Consider the following 19,822-nt stretch of genomic DNA (forward strand, 5'->3'; position numbering starts at 1 on the left):
ATCACAGATGGATGGTCCAGTGCAGAGGAGCAGAATTCGTCCATTTACTTTTCGTCCAACAAATTTGGAGCACCTGCTTTGCGCCAGACACTCTACTAGGCACTGGGGACACAACGAGGAACTCCTGACACTAAAAACTATGTTAAGAGAGGGCAGAGAGAGAGCACCCATCAAACAAACAATTACACATATGTTCAAATACAAATTGAGGTATGTGTTCTTCAGAGAAGAGCGAGGTTTTTCAGGGAAGTTACAGGAGGTTCTGGTCTGAACTTGAGAGTAGGAGGAGGCTTCCTTCAGAATGTGACACCTGCTGACTAGTAGCTAACTAGGCAAAGGGGGAAAGAAGAGTGTTTCAGACAGAGGGTAGCGTATGTTTAAAGAATAGGGAGGCTCCTTGGAGGGATGAAAAGAATCAGGGTAGTACGTGAGAACCTAGTGTTTAACAGGCACAGAATTTCAGCTGGGGAAGGTGAAAAGGCTCTGAAAAATGGATGGTAGGGATGGCTGCACAACAACGGAAAATTTTAAATGTCACAGAAATGTATATTTAAAAATGGTTAAAGTGGGGGCGCCTGGGTGGCTTGGTTAGGTATCTGCTTTCAGCTCAGGTCATGATCCCAGGGTCCTGGAAGTGAGCCCAATGTCAGGCTCCTTACCCAGCAGAGAGTCTGCTTCTCCTTCTGCCCCTCCCATTCGTGCTCTCTCTTGCTCACTCTCTCTCAAATAAATAAAAAAAATCTTTTTTAAAAAAATAAATAAAAGTTAAAATGGTTAAACTGGTAAATTTTATGTTATGTATATTTTGCCACCAAAAAAAAAAAAAAAAAGACATGGAAGGAAAAACTCAAGAGTTTAGAGAGTAAGGAATAGGGTGAGAACCACTAGAGAGAAGAGCTAAGTCTGTAGGATCTTATAGGCCACGGTAGAAAGTTTAGGACAGTGGGAAACTGATCAAACTTGCGTTAGTAAGATCACTTTGGCTGCTGTAGTTAAGAACAAAATGAAGAAGGCTCATGGAAGCTCTGACAGGTCCGGCTGGGAAGCCAGTGCAGCCATCTGGGCATGAGAGGATGATGCTAGAGCTTGGGCTTGGACTGGAGCCACAATGAGGAGGGAGAGAAGCAGCCAGTCTGCAGACACTCATAACAGCAAAATCAACAAGACGTGGTGGTGATTTGGATGTGGAAGAGCGACAAAGTATCTTCAAGGGTAATGCCACTCTTCAGCCTTGGGTGAATGGGTAGATACTGGAAGGATTCATAGGACATAAAGAACACTGGAAGAGGACCTGATTTTGGAAAGAAGAATGACCACTAGTTCCATCTTAGACAAACTGAATTTGAGGCGCCTTTGAGATTTCTAGTTGGGATGTCAATGTAGGCAGTTGAATATATAATGTATACATGAATATACATTCCATGTACCAGTCCGGGCTAGACATAGACTTTTGAAAGTCACCACCACATGGGTGGAAATTGAAGCAGGGCAATTACATAGACAGAGAAAAATTACAAAATGAAACAGAAGAGAGTTATGACAGAGTCCAAGACAAACTCCAGGGATCCCTGCCTCCTGGTATTCACATTCTTGTGTAGTCCCCTCCCACACTGAGTCAGTGTTGGCCTGTGTGACGAAAGATCATGAGCGTAGGTCATAAAAGGCACAAAGGATAAAATCAATGGGATTTTTGGGGACTGACAAAGGAGACTGAAAAGGAGATTGAAAACCCCTTCACTGTATGGGCCTGGGAAGAAGCTAGGATTCCCCCTCAAAGTGCATTCACAAGTGAATGAAGATAGGTTCTTCTCACCACAAGTCATGAAAACAAGGCTCTGGCTTGGATGGGGAAGGAAAAATTGGCACCAAACCCACAAAAACCCAGAGGTTCTGAAGCTCGGGCTCTCAGAACCTGCAATGTGAGTGCTTTATAATAGGGCTTTGTGCCTTCTGACTGGTGCAGCTAGTGTGGCCCAGGCATCTCAGTGGACTGGGTACAGAGGTGATGTGGCATCTGAAGTACTAGCCCTCCTCTCCAATCACTGGCTATTCTGACTCCAGAGGGTTTCTCTTCTGGGCTTCTTCATCCCTCCACTTCCAGGGTTACACCCTGGACTGCTGTTATCACCGCAGAAGAGCTCCATGTCCAAAGTTGCAAATGCAGACACCTGATCTCTGACTGTCCCTAGGCTGTTCCCAGAAGTCTGCCCACTGTTCTCTGGCCTGCAGAAGCCTCCAGTCCACTTGGCCTTCTACTTTGTCCTGTGTATCACCTCTCTCCAAAGTTTATTTCCAATCACATCTCTCCACTCTTTCCCATCAGCTGAAAGTCCAAGGTCTATCACTTCCATCACCTTCTTCCCAATATGCTCCACTGTGCAGTAATTCTTCTGTCACACCTGCCTGGCAGCACTCCAACTCTGGGGAAAAAATCCAACCTTCTGGCTTCTCTGTATCTGTTCCTGAGCTGTAAGTGTTGCTGGAAAAAAATCTCAAAGCCATACAGATTAGTGCTACGTATGTACATTGCCCACCTCCACCAAGTCCTCAATATGGTCCAGCATCCTATGTTTGCCTATCTCCAATTTTTCCCACAACCAACCTCGAAATCTCCCACATGCTCCCCAGATCTTTCACTCTTCTACATCTCCCTCCCTCTTCCAGATGCCTCCTTCACTGAGGAAAGAGCAACCATTAAAGTGAGAGTCCTCAGCTCCCACTAACTTCTGTCCCTCCAACTACCACCTTCATTCCCTTTTCCCTTTTACATCCAAACTTCCTGGGGAAAGGGGCCTATTCTAAAGGTCCCATTTGCTCCACCTTTCCTGAATTTCACTGTCCCTGGCAATTCTCACTGCTGCCTCGACACATCACTGAAATTTCCTTCATTAAGGACATCAAAGGTCTAGTCTCTACCTTGATTGACCTTTCAACAGCCTTTGTAATTGCTTCTGTCTTGCTTTCTCAGTAATTCTGATTTCTTATATGACTGCCCCGCCTCTTCTGGATTTGGACGGGCCACGATTCCTGCGTGACCCTGGGCAAGGTACTCCCGCAGACAGACGGGACACCGCGCCTAAGAGGCGAGCTGCTCCTGCCAGACCCCGCCCCCGAGGCTAGCCCTCAGGACTGCGCAAATGCAAAGGAGGGGCAAACAGCTCCAAGCCCCGGGGACGGGGGCGGGGCCGAGACTGACGCTCTAAGCATTGCTCCTGCGCGTCCAATCACAAATGACGTTCCGCCTGTTCCCAGTCAACGGGAGAACCCAATCAACGCCGAGAGCGTGGGCCCCACCTATCGTGGGTCCCTGCTGCGGCCGTAGTGCGTTTAGCTGGTTGGCTCTGATCTAGATGTGCCGGGGTCCGCAGGGTTTGAGGCCCAAGTCCAGCCTGGCTTCCCGGGATGTCGGTGGCCTTCGTACCGGACTGGCTGAAAGGCAAGGCGGAAGTCAATCAGGAGACGATCCAGCGGGTGAGCGCAAACTCGGGCAGAGAGATGTTCCTTAGTTGAGATCCCAAGGGCTGCGGGTGGGTGCGGGAATCTTCCTGGAGTGAGCGGAATCCCCGCTGAGGCTTGTGGTGTGCGTAGGGGGATGACTTTGCAGGGGTTTGGAGTGAGATGGGAACGAAGTTGGCAAAGGGACTGGGGCAGGACAGCCCGGCATTGGAGAGAGTTGGGGGAGGGCAGTGTTCTCGGCCGTCCTGATTACGCTCTGCAGTGATCCCTTCTCTGGTCTTTCAGCTTTTGGAGGAGAATGACCAGCTCATCCGCTGTATAGTGGAGTATCAGAACAAAGGCCGGGCGAATGAGTGTGTCCAGTAAGTACCCGCTCCAACCCCCGGCTTTTGAGTGTAGGGTGAAACCAGTGTGGTGATACAGCAGCTGCCCTGAACTAGGAGTCTTGCGTGATTGATCGCCGGTGAGGCTCAGAGAGGTTACTTACCCGCCCAAGACTACACAGACAGCACATTGTGAAGCCTGGAGTTAGACGTGGCACCCTCTTCAAAATTTGACTTATGCTCATGGCAAACCTCCTTCACGTAGACGGGTCAGTTGATGACTATAGGGATGGGGAAGGGAACACATGGGAAACTAGTCTCAGGGGATGTGAGCTCTGGCCCGTTTCTCCTCATGGATCCCCAGCTTATCTTTTTCCTGAGAGGGTCAGACCATTCGACTGCTGAGTTCCTTTTTTTTTTTTTTTTTTTTTTTTAAGTAGGCTCGGAGCCCAACACCGGTCTTGCACTCACCACTCTCAGATCTAGATCTGAGCTGAGATGAAGAGTCAGAGGCTTAACCGACAGAGTTACCCAGGTGCCACACCCCCTTCATTTTCTAACTTGCAGTTGGTCCGTAATGCACACAGGGACCAATAAAAGACTTCCACATTAGGCCGAAGTCAAATTCTGCACAGTAATTGAATGTGCTATCTAGCTATATACCAAAATCAGAGAAAATAGTCTCTTTTAGGAATTAAGCTCCATTTATTATAGAAAAGTACATTATTTCATTTTTACTGAAGACATCTTTAAGAAAACCATGCTTTTTTCCATCCCCTAAAAAAAAATCACCTATAGGTTCTCACCGAACAGCTCAGTGGAAAAGTAGAGATCGCCATCTTTGCATAAGTCTTTACATTCGGTTCTGGCATCTGGTAGTTTACTTTTTTGCAGTTTATAGTAAACTCTCATTTTTCAATATGGAAAATAGTTGCAAAATATTTATTTTGGTGTAGTGATTCTCAACCTGTGGGTAAGAAAGTTACCAAATTTTCTGGTGGGCTTTTTCACATTGCATGGGCCATGCTTCCTGCCCAAGTCCCCAGTCTGATTTGTCTTCCTGGGTAGAAAATTGTACCCCCTGATTGAGAATCACTACTATAGTAAGCTCATATGATAACATAAGAGTGCCTTGTTCCTTCTATAATTTTGTTCCACAAATACTTTATAACTACTACTGAATACCAGACACTGTATCAGCTACTGGGGAATCAGTATCAAAACCAGCTCTGCTTTTTATCCAATCAGGTGCCCGCTCTGCTTTTATGGACTTTACATTCTAGAGCCTAGAATCTAGAGGGAGGAAGTCATACAATTAGGCACATACTAATAAGTGCTTTAAGTAAGAATAAAGCAGGCTAATTGGCAAGGAGGAGTGCTGAGCTAGCTAGATATATAAAGCAGAGACAGCATTAGGTGGAAAAGCCCCCTTGACTGGAGCACACTAGTTAGCTTCAGGTCACAGCAAAGAGGACACTGTAGGCAGACTTCAGCCAGACCTCAGTGGGCGAAGGGAAAGTGGTAGGAGCTGAGGTCAGAGAGATGACTAGAGGCCCCAATCATGTAGAGCTTTGTAGGCCACCAGAAGGGCTAGAAGGGCTCAGCTTTACTCAGAATGAAATAGGAGCCTTTGGAGGGTTTAATTAGAGGTATGGCAAGTCTTGACTTAAACTGCACAGTAATCACTTAGGTTGCTATGTGGGGGTAGAGTAGGAGTGCAGAGGCAAAGCAGGGAGACCAGCTAGGAGACTGGTCCAATATAGCAAGGATAGTGGCTTGACCCAGAGAGGTAGCTATGAAAGTGATACGTGAGAACAGATAGATTCTGGATATATTTTCGTTGGTGTTAAACAAGGAGGTTGACGATACTGAATCATCCAATCAAGAGATGAGCCATTCCAACTGAGTGCGTAAATTCCTTTCCAGTCTTTTGTTCATGTTCAGCAAAACAAAGCCTCTAATTTTTGCCTCTTTTCACCCATAGGTACCAGCATGTGTTACACAGAAATCTCATTTATTTGGCTACCATTGCAGATGCCAACCCGACCAGTGCTTCAAAAGCAATGGAATAATCTTTCAGTTGGCTGTCCTGAGGACTTACTGATTATAATCCATGTCCTATGAAGTAAAGACAGGATCTTTACCAACTGAACTGCTTAAAACTTGAATGAGCCCTCCGTGGCTCTTTTAAAAATGTGAAAATGGGAAGAAAGCTACTAAATGAACTATATTCTCAGTGTAAATATTTTAATAGTTAAGCTCCAGATGTCCTCTTTCCTGAAATAGGTGTATTTGGATAACAGAGATATCATGGGCATCTTCAATTCTACTTTTCAGTTTCAGCCTGAAGAGGAAACTGATTAGGTGGTGGGGAATCAAGAGGAACTGGCGAGACTCCTGACTGAGGCCCTGCCTAATGGATGTGTAATTGTGTGCTCCCCCCTCCTCCAGTTTGTAGTTGTGGACCTGGCTATTTTTGGGTTGCTTTGAAATAAAGCCTGTCTTTCCACGAAACACTCATTTCAAGTACAGAGATTTGCATATAGTGTTCCATTTGGTCTTCCGGAAAAACTGTGGAGACTTAAAAAATATATATGTAATAATACCATTATCATTGCTAACAAAATCAATAGTAATTCTTAATTATTACTTGATATCACCTAATAATATCTTTTAACATACTTTTTAAAAAATACCTTCTTCCTCTTATCTTTTTAAAGTTCTTGGCTGGGGCTCTATACCAAAAGACAGATTAACAAAGGCATATAAATTTAAGTTTTATGTGACATAGGAGCCCTTCATAAAGAAATGAAGACCCAAAGAAACAGTTAAACTTGATCATTTTTATATGTGATTAGATGAAAAGTGGAAAGCTGTGGGAAACTGAGAGGACAGAAGGATATGAGCTACGTGTAGTAAATTGTGGGAACTTAGCATGGCCTTTTCATTCAAATTCTCAGTATCCCTCCATTTTAAGAGAGAAGGATGATCCTTTCTTCTGGGTATAAGGAGGGCACCTCTCACATGAGGGTCTCATGACCTGCTTCATGGGAGGTCAGAGAGTGCTTCCAACATGTGCCATTTCTCGATCTTCAGCTTAAAATGTCCAGTAAGCCAAGGTGCCATAGTTTGGAGGAGTATGTCCTGAGCCCCATCAGTTATCATAGAATGTCTTTTTTTTTTTCTTTTAAGATTTTGTTTATTTACTTATCAGAGAGAGAGAGAGCGCACAAGCAGGGAGAGCAGGACACAGTGGAAGAAGCAGGCTCCCCACCAGGCAGGGAGCCCAATGTGGGACTCAATCCCAGGACCCTGGGATCATAACCTGAGTGGAAGGCAGACGCTTAACCAACTGAGCCACCCAGGCGTCCCCATAGAATGTCTTTTTGTTGATTTCTCTAACTCAGGATCCGAACAAGATTCATACACTACATTATGTTGATGTCCCTTAAGTCTCAATAAAAATACTTAGTAGTTCCCCTTCTTTGCCATTTGTTGGGAAAACTAGGTCATTTGCCCTAAAATTTCTCATATTCTAGAGTTACCTAGTTGTATCCCTGTGGTGTCATTAAATATATCCCACTATTGCCCACTTTTCCTGTAAACTGGTAGAGGTAGAGGTTCATTTGGACTCCCAACTCTAATATTTTTGGCAAGTATACATCATGAGAGGTAAGAGATACTTGGTTTTGCATCACATCAGGAATGACCCGATTTATTAATCAGGTGCCCAACAGCCTTTCACCTAAATTATGATCTACCTAGTTTTGATCTATTACTTCATTAGGGATTGCGTTCTGGTGATTTCCTATTTTATCATCCCTTCTGCCTGAATTAGCTTTGATCTATAAAGAACTTTCCGTCTTTGAGACTTACCTGTAAAATGAGGCAAGGAGATTTTCCTAAATGAACACAAAATTAGAACCTCCAGAACCTGGCTCCTTTTTTAGGAATCAAGGTTGCAACGCAGAGAGACTATAATGTGTAAATAGTGAAGACCTCATTTTGAATCCCAGTTCAAATCACAACCTCTGAGAGCTCTCATTTCCTCAAATGAGCTCTCATTTCCTATAAAATGAGGATAATGAAAGTAGTATCTGCCTTCTGAGGTTGTAAGGTTGTAAGATTGAGAGCAGGGCACAAAGTAAACAGTGTGTGTTAATATATGATGTCAGGGCTCTGGCCTTTTGGGCTCTTCTCAAGTCTGGGAAGAAAGCTGTTCTTTGCTCCCTCACCCATTCTTCCATCCTTAGGGTTCTAGCCTATTAGTGGACTCTTCCCCCATCCCAACTGTTCAGGGGGTTGGTGCCCATACTCTATGCCAAGTGGGCTGCTCACAGGCCTAACCTGATGAGCAGATACTGTGGGCACTATGCAATGCTTTTAGTTTTGAATTAGTTGCTAACATTTAGAGAGGATTTCCCATTAATGGATTTCCCATTTCTAGCAATGCTGGGCCTGCAGGTCCCCATGGCAACCATCAGCTGGAGTTGGATGGCAGCTGTCTCCCTTTACTGGGCAGCTGTCTCCCTTTATTGGGCAGCTTGACTTGTTTACATATGGCTTGGCTCTAGCTGGAATGAGAGCACCAGCTGATGTTTCAATTTGGGTCTCGCCTAAAACAAGCCCGAAACAAGACCTTGGGTGCAGATAGTTTATTTGCGAGATGATCCCAGGAAGCAGGAATAGGGCCGCAAGGAGAGTGAGACAGAGAAGGAGGAAAATCCACTAAATGTATATGTTACCAAGGTCACTGCTACAGGCAATAAGGACTCAGTCGCCGAGGGCAAGAGGTGGGGGGCGATGATCTCAAAAGCATATAAATGTCCCAGAACTGTCTGTCTGATTTGGGGTTGCCTACAGGGGGGTTAGTTCCCCTGAATTAACAAGCAGCCTTTGTAGCCAAGTCGGCCTTAGATGTCAGAGGAGAAAATAAAAAGCCACATGGCAGCCCCTGAGGTGGGCTTCTGCCAGCATGAGCTGAGTCTGACCTTGTAGAAACGCTCCACTACCAGCAAGGTAGGCGAGGGTCTGTGACAGAGCGTCAAAGGTTCCACTATGGGCTCTGAGCAAGCCAGTAGGGCCTATGGGAGGTAAGTGTAGCAGGGGCAATAGCCTTGATGACAAAGTTCAGTTCTCCCTCAGAGGGAAGGAGTTTTGTGACCTGCGTGTTTCCCTCTCTTTGTCTTTTGGAAGGTATTTCAGTCCATGTGTAGAGGACTGAAGCAGGGCCAGTCAGAGGCCTCTGGAAATGGCCGAGGTGATTGAAGCCACAGTTTACCCTACTCTCCAGAGGGCCCTTTTCTGGGGAAATACACTGGAGAAGCTGGGGCAGGCCAGTTAGCTGTCCTCATCCGTGCCGCAGCTTACCTCTACCTGTCTGCTTCAGAGACAACCTGAAGCGTATCTGCCGTTCCTCTTAAGGCACCCAGAAATCAATATAGTTGTGAAAGGTGATTTAAAAAGATAAAGACCAAACCTGACCAGAATGTATTATCCACTTTCTCTTCTCAGAGGACTTCCTACTTCAACATTAAGCCTCTACTGAGCCTGTCTACCCTTTTCCAACTCTCAGGGTCAAGCTGATCTCCCACTAGCCTACACGGGGCCTGAGCCTTTCTCTGGCATTTCCAAGCCTGCTTCCCAGGATTTGCAGCTGTGATTTACTTCTGTCATTATCACATTCTCCTGAGATGAGGATAAGGCAGATAAAACAGAGAGCAGATAATTTGAGGTCAGGTTTATTCCACAAGATGTGAAGCTGTTTTTCCACTTCCTCGTGAGGCTTTTTGACAGTGAGTCTGACTTTTGGGGACCCCATGTAACAATATGGCTAGGGAGGAAATGATGTTCAGGGCTATTTCATATGCTCTTGAACCTCTGTAATAAATTTCCATTACTAAAGGTGATCCTGAAAAAAAAAAAAGGTGATCCTGAGTATATTTCTTAAGCTGGGTACATAGTATCTTCATTTTGTTGTTACTCTACCTCACACCTAATATGGTTTTGATTCCATACTAATAAAAGCAATTTGGGGAGCTTGGGGGCTCAGTGGGTTAAGCAACTTCCTTTGGCTCAGGTTATGATCCAGGAGTCACAGGATCGAGTCCTGCATCGGGCTCCCTGCTCAGCAGGGAGTCTGCATCTCCATTTGACCCTCCTTCCTATCGTGCTCTCTCTCTCAAATAAATAAATAAAATCTTTAAAAATATATAAGCAATTTTAGGAAGTTAATTAATCTGTTACCTCTTTTCCCAATGAAAATCCTACAGATTCCTCTGGAATCTCGATGTTCTGTTCCTTCACCGGGATCTTTCCTTCCTAAATCTTTTTAGTAAGAGTCTTAGGGTCCAAAGGGAGGTTGTTTTCATTTCTGTTTATGATAAACTCATTCATCCAAAAAATATTTACTGATCCACTAGTATGTGCTGTGAGGAAGTCAGACAATGCCACTGCTCTCAGGGAAACTTTATTCTTATATAAAGAAGACAACACAGTATAAATAACCTGTATTTATGGGGGAGACAAGCAATAAAATAGAAACAATCAAGGAAAGCTTCACATGGTAATAAGTACAGAGAATTACAACAGGATCATGTGCTGGGGAGTGTCTGGGTGGCTACTTTCAAATTACGGAATCAAGAATGACCTGAGGAGGTAACATGACAGCTAAGAGTTGAATAACAAGGAACCTGACATGTGACAGTCAAGGGAACTAGCAGTGCAGGCAGAAGCAAGAACTATGCAAAGCGTTCCAAAGTGTTCTCTCTCTCTCTCTCTCTCCCCCATCCATTTATAGAGCAGTATTTGCCTATGTGATCATCAACTCAATTATAACATGAGTTCTCATTTGACCAGGTCTTGTGCTGGGTTCTACAGTGAGGAAAATAGAGAAGGGGCACTGGGACTTGCTTTCAGGGAGCTCCTAGTAAACCTGGCAAGTCAAAAGGGACCCACACCCAGCCACAGACCAGGGAACTATGCAGGGCCCAAGATGCTGAGAAATAGTCCAGATATTGAAGCTGCAGGGATTCCAAGTGTTAAGTTATCAAGTGCTTTTTTTTTTTTTTAAATGTGAACGTTGCATTTTTATATATATATTTTTTAAGATTTTATTTATTTATTTGACAGACAGAGATCACAAGTAGGCAGAGAGACAGGCAGAGACAGAGAGAGAGGAGGAGGAAGCAGGCTCCCCGCAGAGCAGAGAGCCCGATGTGGGGCTCGATCCCAGGACCCTGGGATCATGACCCGAGCCAAAGGCAGAGGCTTTAACCCACTGAACCACCCAGGCGCCCCTGAAGGTTGCATTTTTAAAAAAGATTTCATTTATTTATTTATTTAAGATTATTTATTTATTTATTTGCCAGTGATAGAGGGAGAGAAAGCGAGCAAGCACAGGCAGACAGGCAGGCAGAGGCAGAGGGAGAAGCAGGCTCCCTGCCGAGCAAGGAGCCTGATGTGGGACTCGATCCCAGGACGCTGGGATCATGACCTGAGCCGAAGGCAGCCGCTTAACCAACTGAGCCACCCAGGCGTCCCAAGATTTCATTTATTTATTTGACAAGATCACAAGTAGGCAGAGAGGCAGGCAGGGTGGGGGGCGGGGAGCAGGCTCCCCGCTGAGCAGGGCACCTGATGCGGGGCTCAATCCCAGGACCCTGGGATCATGAACGGAGCTGAAGGCAAAGGCTTTAACCCACTGAGCCACCCAGGCGCCCCTTTCAAGTGCTTCTTATATATAGTTGGAAAAGTCTATGCTGAAAAGCATAAACTGAGCACTCTTTTGTCTGCAAACAAAAAATTGCCAGTTGCTGTTTTCAGCATTCCACACTCATTCCTTAAAGTTTATTCCTTTAATTGTGCTGCATCTGACTCCCAACAGTTCATATCCATATCTCCATCCTGAGGACTTTTTTCTAAAACTGGAAGTCTGCCTTGCTCAGGCATAGCAGATCAGAAGAACCTGGGGATTACAATGCTGGGAACAGCTCTCAACTAATGACTCAGTAGATGGGAGTATTAACATCCCAGCAACCTCACCCATCCATAGGGACAATTCCAAAATGTTTCTTCTTCTGTACTGGTTGCCAGAGTTCCCCCATCAGGGTTAAGGTCTAATCATCACTATGGTAGCTGGCTTAATAGCACACATTTTACTGCCTATCTTCCTTGTTCACTTCTCCACCCTCCAGATGCGCGTTTCTTAGGGCCGTGTCTCAAATAAGCAACCTGCACTCAAACCATTGTCTGAGAGTCTTCTTCTGAGAGAAATAACCAAGATACCAGTTGTTTAATGCCATATCCTAGGTGGATAGACCCAGATGGACTGGCTGAGCAAATGTAGCCCCACAGCAGATGAAAAATTTTTACCAAAACCCAATCTACTTGCAAAAACGGGTGTCTAGAAAAGACATCAGAGCCAAGGACAATTTAGAGTTTGAAATGAGAGAAAAAGATGATCAACACAGAGTAAGGAACCTGTCTGACAAGAAATGCTTATTGTAGTAAGTTTTTCATATGAATTTGATGGCATCCAAGCTCCCCACTAACAAGGATGAAGCCTTAGACATTTGTGAAAACACAGTCATGCCTTTTTGTAAAAAAGATTTTTATTTATTTATTTGACAGAGGGAGATCACAAGTAGGCAGAAAGGCAGGCAGAGAGAGAGAGAGAGGAGGAAGCAGGCTCCCCACCAAGCAGAGAGGCCAATGCCAGGACCCTGAGATCATGACCTGAGCCGAAGGCAGAGGCTCAACCCACTGAGCCACCCAGGCACCCCACAGTCATGCTTTAAAGCAAGTTAGTGGGGGGAAAAGTCACTTGCCTAAAAGGCCAAAAGATGGGTGCATTATCCACATTTAAGGTAACTCCTTGTTTCTTTTCTTTCTTTTTTTTTTTTTTTAATTATTTAAGGCCTTTATTAATGGGTGCTTGCTGTTTGTTGACTTTTTTTTAAAAAAATCAAGTTGTAAACTTTGATTGCACATTAAAAATGAGGTTCTTAAAAATCTCAACTTGCCCAGATATGAAACAATATAAAAACCTTCAAAGCTGTATTGACAAAAATCAGGCTTTTTAAAAACAAAACACGTCTGTCATTACCAAAAAGAAACATCTTTAGGTTAAAATAATAAAAACCCCATGCCACATATAGTTCTTCTTATCTGGCCAACAGGCAAAAAGCAAGCATTTAAGGTCTTCAGCTCCAATCTTCTGTTCATTTCTTCTTTTTTTTTTTTTTAATTTTATTTATTTATTTGTCAGAGAGAGAGAGGAGTGAGAGCGAGCACAAGCAGACAGAGTAGTAGGCAGAGGCAGAGGGAGAAGCAGGCTCCCTGCCGAGCAAGGAGCCTGATGTGAGACTCGATCCCAGGAGGCTGGGATCATGACCTGAGCTGAAGGCAGTCACTTAACCAACTGAGCCACTCAGGTGTCCCTCTTCTGTTCATTTCTTATTGCTGGAATTTCATCTTCATTTCTTCGTGTTGGGTGACTAAACTGGATGATGGTAGAAATGGTAAGCCAGCGTTTACTCAGCCTTGGGAGCTGACGAATTCTCAGCTGGTGGATTGGCTGCTCCTGTGTCTTTGCCATCTTCTGGTTTAGGGTTATGTGGACATCTGCCTCTGTAATTGAAGTTGTGGTGATGGGAGCGTGGAGGTGGTTGCTGACCTTGGGTCTCATTTCCTTGGTTTTCCTTATCTTCCTCATTGCCATCCTTTCTAGGCTGTCTTTAGTGAGGAGGCCTGCTGCGGAATTGTGGTCTATAACCCCGATACATATTGCCTGGCTGGTCTACCTTGTTCTCCTTCATGCTGGTTGTCAGCACCTTCCACCACTTCTCCCTGCACAGAACTGCTGGAATGCAGTGGTCGAAGCCCTTAGGGTCTCCCGTAGAGCCAGCGCTGTTGGGCCTGGCCTTTGCGAGCACTTTCAGATCCTCCCTCTTTTCCGAATTCTCACTATTCTGGTAATTGCTGGGAATTGCGTGGAGGACCCCTGGGACATGCATACCGTCTGTGATGGTTCAGGTCTGCTGCATGTTTACTGCCTTGCGTAGGAACTCCACCAGGGCTTGTCACAGCTGCTGCCTCCACACCCTTTTCTCCTTCAACAACATCAAACTCTACACTCTCTCCATCTTCCTCGCATAGGTGCTTCCCGGAGTTATTCTTCTTTATGGCAATCTGGTGTACAAATACATCTTCCTGGGTGTCATTCCTGTTGACGAAACCTATCCGTTTCTTACACTGAATCATTTTACTGTTCCCAAAACCTTCGCTGCAACGACCTTCCTGTCCCCGACAGCAGGTGCCGCGGATGGGAGGCCACCCGTGGTGTGGGGCTTGGTTCAGGCAGTGCTGGGGTGGGTGGGCGGCGGCGGCTGTCTCCACCCTGCTGCTCATGGTGGTGGGGATGGTGGCTGTGGCTGGCTGCAGCTCTTGCTTGGGGTGTGATGGTTACTAGGCCGGTGGTGGCAGTAGGGTTACTTAGAGCTCTGTGGGGTCTGCTCTCCGCTCCCGATCGAACTCGACTTCTTAGATTTAGTAGTTGTCAGTCACTGCCCAAAGGGTCATCTCTGTGCTGCCATACCCTCATCCTTCTCCTGGTTATTAGCCCCACCCCAAGCTGATCAGCCTTGGGATCTACCCACTATTATGGTGGTCAAGACTGATATGAACCCCATCACGTCAATCAAATCTCTCGCTGGGATTTTTCTCACTGGTGCTGGCAGGATATGTGCTTTCCCCTCAGACTTCCCCAGGTATAAGGATGTGTGCTTGGAGCCGCTATGGCCTTGTCTCCTGACCCTCATGGAGAAAGCCCATCTGCTCTTGACTAATAGCACGAGACTTATTCTGTCAAAATACACATTTTCTGCAAAATGAAACGGTCTACTTCTTGTTTTCCACAAAAAAAGAAATCTAGCATTTAAGAAAAATGTTGTCAAATTTTCAATACAGATTTTTATCAAATTCTGGTAATATTTGTTGCTGTGTTATAGGTCCTAAGATTACCTCAGGTTTGATGACTGGCTAGGAGGACTCATAAGATTCAGCATGTTAATTGTACTCACAGCTATGATTTATTATACCAAAAGAACATAAAGCAAACTGCCAAGGAGAAAAGGCATATGGGGTAAAGCCCAGAGGAAAACAGGTTCATGCTTCCCCTTCCCAATGGAATCACACAGGATGAGCTTAATTCCTCTAGGGATGAATTATAACAACACATGAGAAATGTCTACCAGGGAAGTTCATTAGAGACTCAGTGCCCAAAGTTTTTACTGGAGGATGGTCACATATGTACACATCCTCTACCTACACACAAAATTTCCAGATTCCCAGAAGGAAAGCAGGTGTTTAGCATAAACCATATTGTTTGCTCAAATAGTCTAGGCAGAGCGAAGCACTCTAATCACTTACCTCAAGTTTTCTATAAGTGTAGGAAAATGACTACCATACAGATTCCCGGATTCCATCCAGAGAGCAACCTTTTAAGCAGGTTTTTCCAAAGATAGCAGTCTTGGACCTATTCTTTTCTGCACAATTTACCATTTAAGATACAGGATATCCTTTTATAATGGTGTAAGCAAATAAGACAAAATTACATATGTATCTTCTCATTGGATTCCTTTTCTCTCCTTTTGTTTTACCTTTTTGTTCTAACCTTAAGGACATAAAATGTAACAGTCAATTTGGTAGAGATCCCTGCTTGAGGCTAAACTGTGGGACAACTGAGATAATCATATGTCTTTTCTTTAATCTGTTAATATGGTGAATTATAGGAATAGATTATCTGATGTTGAACCATCTTTGTATTCCTGATTTAAAGCCAACCTAGGTCATGAACATTTTGGGTTTAAATGTTGCTAAACTCCATTTTCTAATATTTTGTTTGGATTTTTAAATCCATGTTTATAATGAGATTGGTCTATAACTTTCTTGTCCTATCTTTGTTTGGTATCCGTATCACAAGAAAGTTAGGAATCTGTCTTTTTCTGTTTTCTAAAATATTTTAAATAAGAAAAGATTATTGATACTTATGGGTCTGGTAAAATGTGCCCATGAAACAATGTGGAACCTGTGTTTTTGGAAAGGAAGACTGTTTATTCTTACTGATTTTATTATGAATAATTCCAAAGAAATATAAGAGTAGAGAACATATCTGAAAAATCCCCATATACCTCTCACCTAGACACAATAATTGTCAAGATTTTGCCACATTTGTTTCACTCATTATATAAAAAAACTAAGAACATTTTCCTGCATAACCAAAATTTCATTATCTTTATCTTCATTATTAGGTACCTAACAAAATTAAGTATATTTCTTGGATTTCACTTAATATCTAGATCATTATCAAATTTCCTATTTGGTTATATCAAAATGTCCTTCACAGTTGTTTGGAAGGAGTAGGGTTTACTAATTCAATTTCTTCAAAGGTTGCTAGTTTATTTAGGCCTTCTATTTCTTTGAGTCAACTTTGGTAATTTCTATTTTCTAGAAAATTATGTTTCATCCAAATTTCCCCACTAGTACTCCTGATTAGTTTTGCTAGAGCTCTATCCATTGAAGTGCCAATTGCTGGTGTAATCCCATTCTAAAAGGCTTAACACCCAGAATCATTACCTGAAAATTCCTCCTACAAAGCGTTCTCCAAATTAAGCCTGAGTTTGTAAACTGCTTGGATATTATTTTTCTACTAGTCTTGATGATGAGGGAGGGGGTATTGAGTCCTTTTGGTGGATGCTAGCCCTAGGCCTGCCTTGTCCCAGTAGTTTCTTCTTCACCTTAACCACAGACCAAATAGCATACCTTATCCTCAAATCATCTGAAATATAATTTCAACTCACAGGACAGAATAAAAGAAATTTGAGCAAGGAGGGAACTTAGAAAGTATTTCATCCTGCTTATTTTACAGATGAAGAAATTGAACTCCAGGATCAAAGTGATTTGCCCTACATCATATAATCAGTGGCAGGAAAGAAACTTCAGTGGAGTGTCAAGATAAAAATGATTTTCAGGAGATTTAAAATATTTTAAATACTCCCCAAATTAAGCATTTCATTCCAGAGCTCTAAAGCCAATTTACATTGACGCCAGATGCCCAAAGCACAGTAATTACAAATCACTTCCCTGGGCAATGCTCCCGTTCTCTTCCTTTCACAAGTCTGTATGGAAGTTAGCTTTACCAACCCATTTCATCTCTGATTAGGTATGTACATTTCATCTTTTCCAAACCTATCGTTAGCTGTAACAGTGTAAGCAAAATCAGACCCAGGACCACAAGCTTCTCAATTCAGCCTAGGTTACAAAGGTGAAACCCAGGAGACTGTTGCTCGGATACTGTAGACAGAGAGGTAGAACTGGCAACCTCTGACAAGGATAGCACTTTCATGATGGTGCAGAAAGTCTCTGCACTTTACAAGGTGGCACAGATGCAAAAACAGATTAGAAACTACCTAAGTGATCTTGATTTTTAAAATTACTATAAAGCTACAGTAATCAAAACAGTGTGCCACTTCACTCTTTGGGATGGCAATTATTAAAAAAAAAAAAACCAACAGAAAATAACAAGTGTTGGTGAAGATGTTGAGAAATTGAAATCCTTGTGCAATGCAGATGGAAATGTAAAATAGTTCAGTCACTATGGAAAACAGAATGGCAGTTCCCTATAAAAAAAACAGAATTAGCTTGGGAGGCCTTGGTGGCTCAGTCCTTAAGTGTCTGCCTTTGGCTCAGCAGGGGAGTCCACTTCTCCAACTCTCTCTCCTTCTGCCCCTCTGCTATCTCTCCCTCTCACTCTCTCAAATAAATAAATAAAATCTTTTAAAAAAAAAGGTTTTTTTTTAAAAGATTTTATTTATTTGACAGAGAGATAGAGAGCACAAGTAGGCAGAGCAGGAGACAGAGGGAGAGGGAGAAGCAGGCTCTCCACTGAGCAGGGAGCCTGATGCTGGGCTCAATCTCGGGATTCTGGGATCATGACCTGAGCTGAAGGCACATACTTAACCGACTGAGCCACCCAGGTGCCCTAAAAAAAAAAAGAAAAAAAAAATTAAAACAGCTTATGACCTACCAATTCTACTTCTGGGTATATGCCCAAAGGAATTGAAAGCAGGATCTCAGAGATATTTACACACTCATCTTCACAGGAGCATTGTTCACAATAGCCAAATGATGGAAGCAACCCAAGTCTACATCTGCTGATGAATGGATAAAGAAATTATGGTATATTCATACAACGGGGTATTGTGTAGCCTTAAAAAAAGGAAATCCTCCAATATGTGAGAACATCGATGAAACTTGGGAATATTATGCTAAGTGAAACAAGTTAGACACCAAAGGACACATATTATACGATTCCATTTAATATGTGGTAACTAAAACAGGCAAGTTAGAAGCAAAGAGTAAAAGAGTGGTTGCCAGGGGATGGGAAGAGAGGGAAAGTAGTTCCTATGAAAGGTTATAAAATTTCTCCTATGCAAGATGAATTCTAGAAATCTGCTTTGGAGCATTGGGTTATTGATAAAAATACCATGTTGTACACTTGAAAATCTGTTAAGGTGGGGGAAGTTGGGTGGCTCTGTGGGTTGGGATCCAGCTGTGAGCCCAGGCTCCCAGTCAGTGAGGAGTCTGCTTGTCCCTCTCCCTCTGCTCTTCCTCCTACTCACTCAAGCACTGTCAAATAAAGAAATAAAATCTTAAAATCTGTTAAGAGGGTAGATCTCATAAAGTGTTCTTACCGTAATAAATTAAAAAAAAAAAAAAAAGAAGAGTGGTTGTCTGAAGCTGGGTAGAGAGAATGCAGTTATTGTTTAATGGATACAGAGTTTCAGTTTTCCAAAGTGAAAAAAGTTCTGTGGCTAGATGGTGGTGTTAATTGCACAACAATGTGAATGTACTGACTCTGAACCCTACACTTAAAAAGAGTTAAATGATAATTTTGCTAGTGTGTATTTTACAGTTTTAAGAAAATAACTTAAAACAAAAACAAAACAGTTTGGCCCTAACATAAAGATACATAGAACAGTTATGAGTTTCTGAGTCCAGAAACAGCAACACGCAAAGCGAAGGTAATTCAACAAAAGGCAGGGTTCTTTTTTTTTTCCTTGTTTCTTTTTTTTTTTTTTTTTTTTTTTTTTAAACAAATGGTGGTGGAACTCCTCTGTTTTCATACTGGGAACCAAAACAAACAAACAAACAAACAAAAAAACGAACCGCAACCTCTACCTGACACCACGATGAAAGATTCCAATATATTCTAGACTTACACGTAAAAGTTTTAGAGGAAAACACAAGAGAAAAATTTCCAGGGGTTTGGAGTAAGCAGAGATTTCTTAGCATAGAAAAAGCAAACCACACGAAAAACTGATCAAGCAACTTTACTAAAATTAACTGCTTTGCACAAATCACCACCAAAATAATGAAACGACCCAGCTCAGGAGAAAATACTCGGAATTCTATATAACAGAAGATTTGTATTTAGAACATACACATATCACTTGTTTAACAAAACATTTGTACTCTGAACTCCCGCATTCAATGGTAAGACCAACACGAATACAACAAGGGCAAAGGTCTTGAACTGACTTCACAAAAGATGAATGGGCTTGAACAAAGACCGCCCCTGCGATGCTGACGCCAGAGAGAAGACGGACGCACACCTAAGGCCTCTGAAGTCAAACAGTCTAAGAGGAAGAGAGTGTCATAACTAAGCCTTGAGAAAACAAAAACAGGCCAAACGATCCGTCCGTTCACTGAACCTCGACTTCCTTTCTCACGGCTTGCTCGCAGGTGTAGACAACACGGAAGCATCGCGGTACCGGAAAACGCACGAACACTGACAGATCTTGAGGGAGGATCAGAGGCATCAGAGAGCGCATGCGTGGTCAGGGCGCCGAGATTGGGCGACTGACTCTAACGCGAGGAAAGGGGCGGGGCAAAAGAAGACTAGCTCAGGTATAGGAGCGCCGGGCTAGAAGCTCCTCGAGAGCTCCCAGACACGCCCACCTGCGCGCGCACTCTTCGGTTAA

General features: G+C 43.4%; 2 protein-coding genes across 4 annotated transcripts; one reads left to right on the forward strand and one right to left on the reverse strand.

Annotated features, from left to right (window-relative positions):
- The first annotated feature begins 3,251 nt into the window (after nucleotides 1-3,251).
- SS18L2 (SS18 like 2) lies at nucleotides 3,252-6,293 on the forward strand. Its single transcript, XM_032315980.1, has 3 exons — nucleotides 3,252-3,471; nucleotides 3,742-3,818; nucleotides 5,764-6,293. Exons 1-3 carry the CDS (start codon nucleotides 3,403-3,405, stop codon nucleotides 5,849-5,851), a joined length of 234 nt encoding a protein of 77 aa, XP_032171871.1. The 5' UTR covers nucleotides 3,252-3,402; the 3' UTR covers nucleotides 5,852-6,293.
- Nucleotides 6,294-13,197: 6,904 nt separating this feature from the next.
- LOC116575405 (Y-box-binding protein 1-like) lies at nucleotides 13,198-19,822 on the reverse strand. Of its 3 annotated transcripts, none has more exons than XM_032316791.1 (3): nucleotides 19,635-19,822; nucleotides 13,798-14,004; nucleotides 13,198-13,409 (listed from the first exon to the last, which is right to left on the reverse strand). In XM_032316791.1, the coding sequence occupies exons 1-3, from the start codon at nucleotides 19,670-19,672 to the stop codon at nucleotides 13,313-13,315; spliced, it is 342 nt and encodes a 113-aa protein (XP_032172682.1). In that variant the 5' UTR covers nucleotides 19,673-19,822; the 3' UTR covers nucleotides 13,198-13,312. The 3 variants fall into 3 exon arrangements, 1 of the variants encoding a protein (XP_032172682.1); XR_004279788.1 differs by lacking the exon at nucleotides 13,198-13,409 and adding an exon at nucleotides 17,866-17,989 and having other exon boundaries at nucleotides 13,919-14,004; nucleotides 19,292-19,815; XR_004279803.1 differs by lacking the exon at nucleotides 13,198-13,409 and having other exon boundaries at nucleotides 13,923-14,004; nucleotides 19,292-19,822.

The sequence above is a fragment of the Mustela erminea genome, chromosome 1, assembly GCF_009829155.1.
Source record: "Mustela erminea isolate mMusErm1 chromosome 1, mMusErm1.Pri, whole genome shotgun sequence".
Lineage (NCBI taxonomy): Eukaryota > Metazoa > Chordata > Mammalia > Carnivora > Mustelidae > Mustela > Mustela erminea.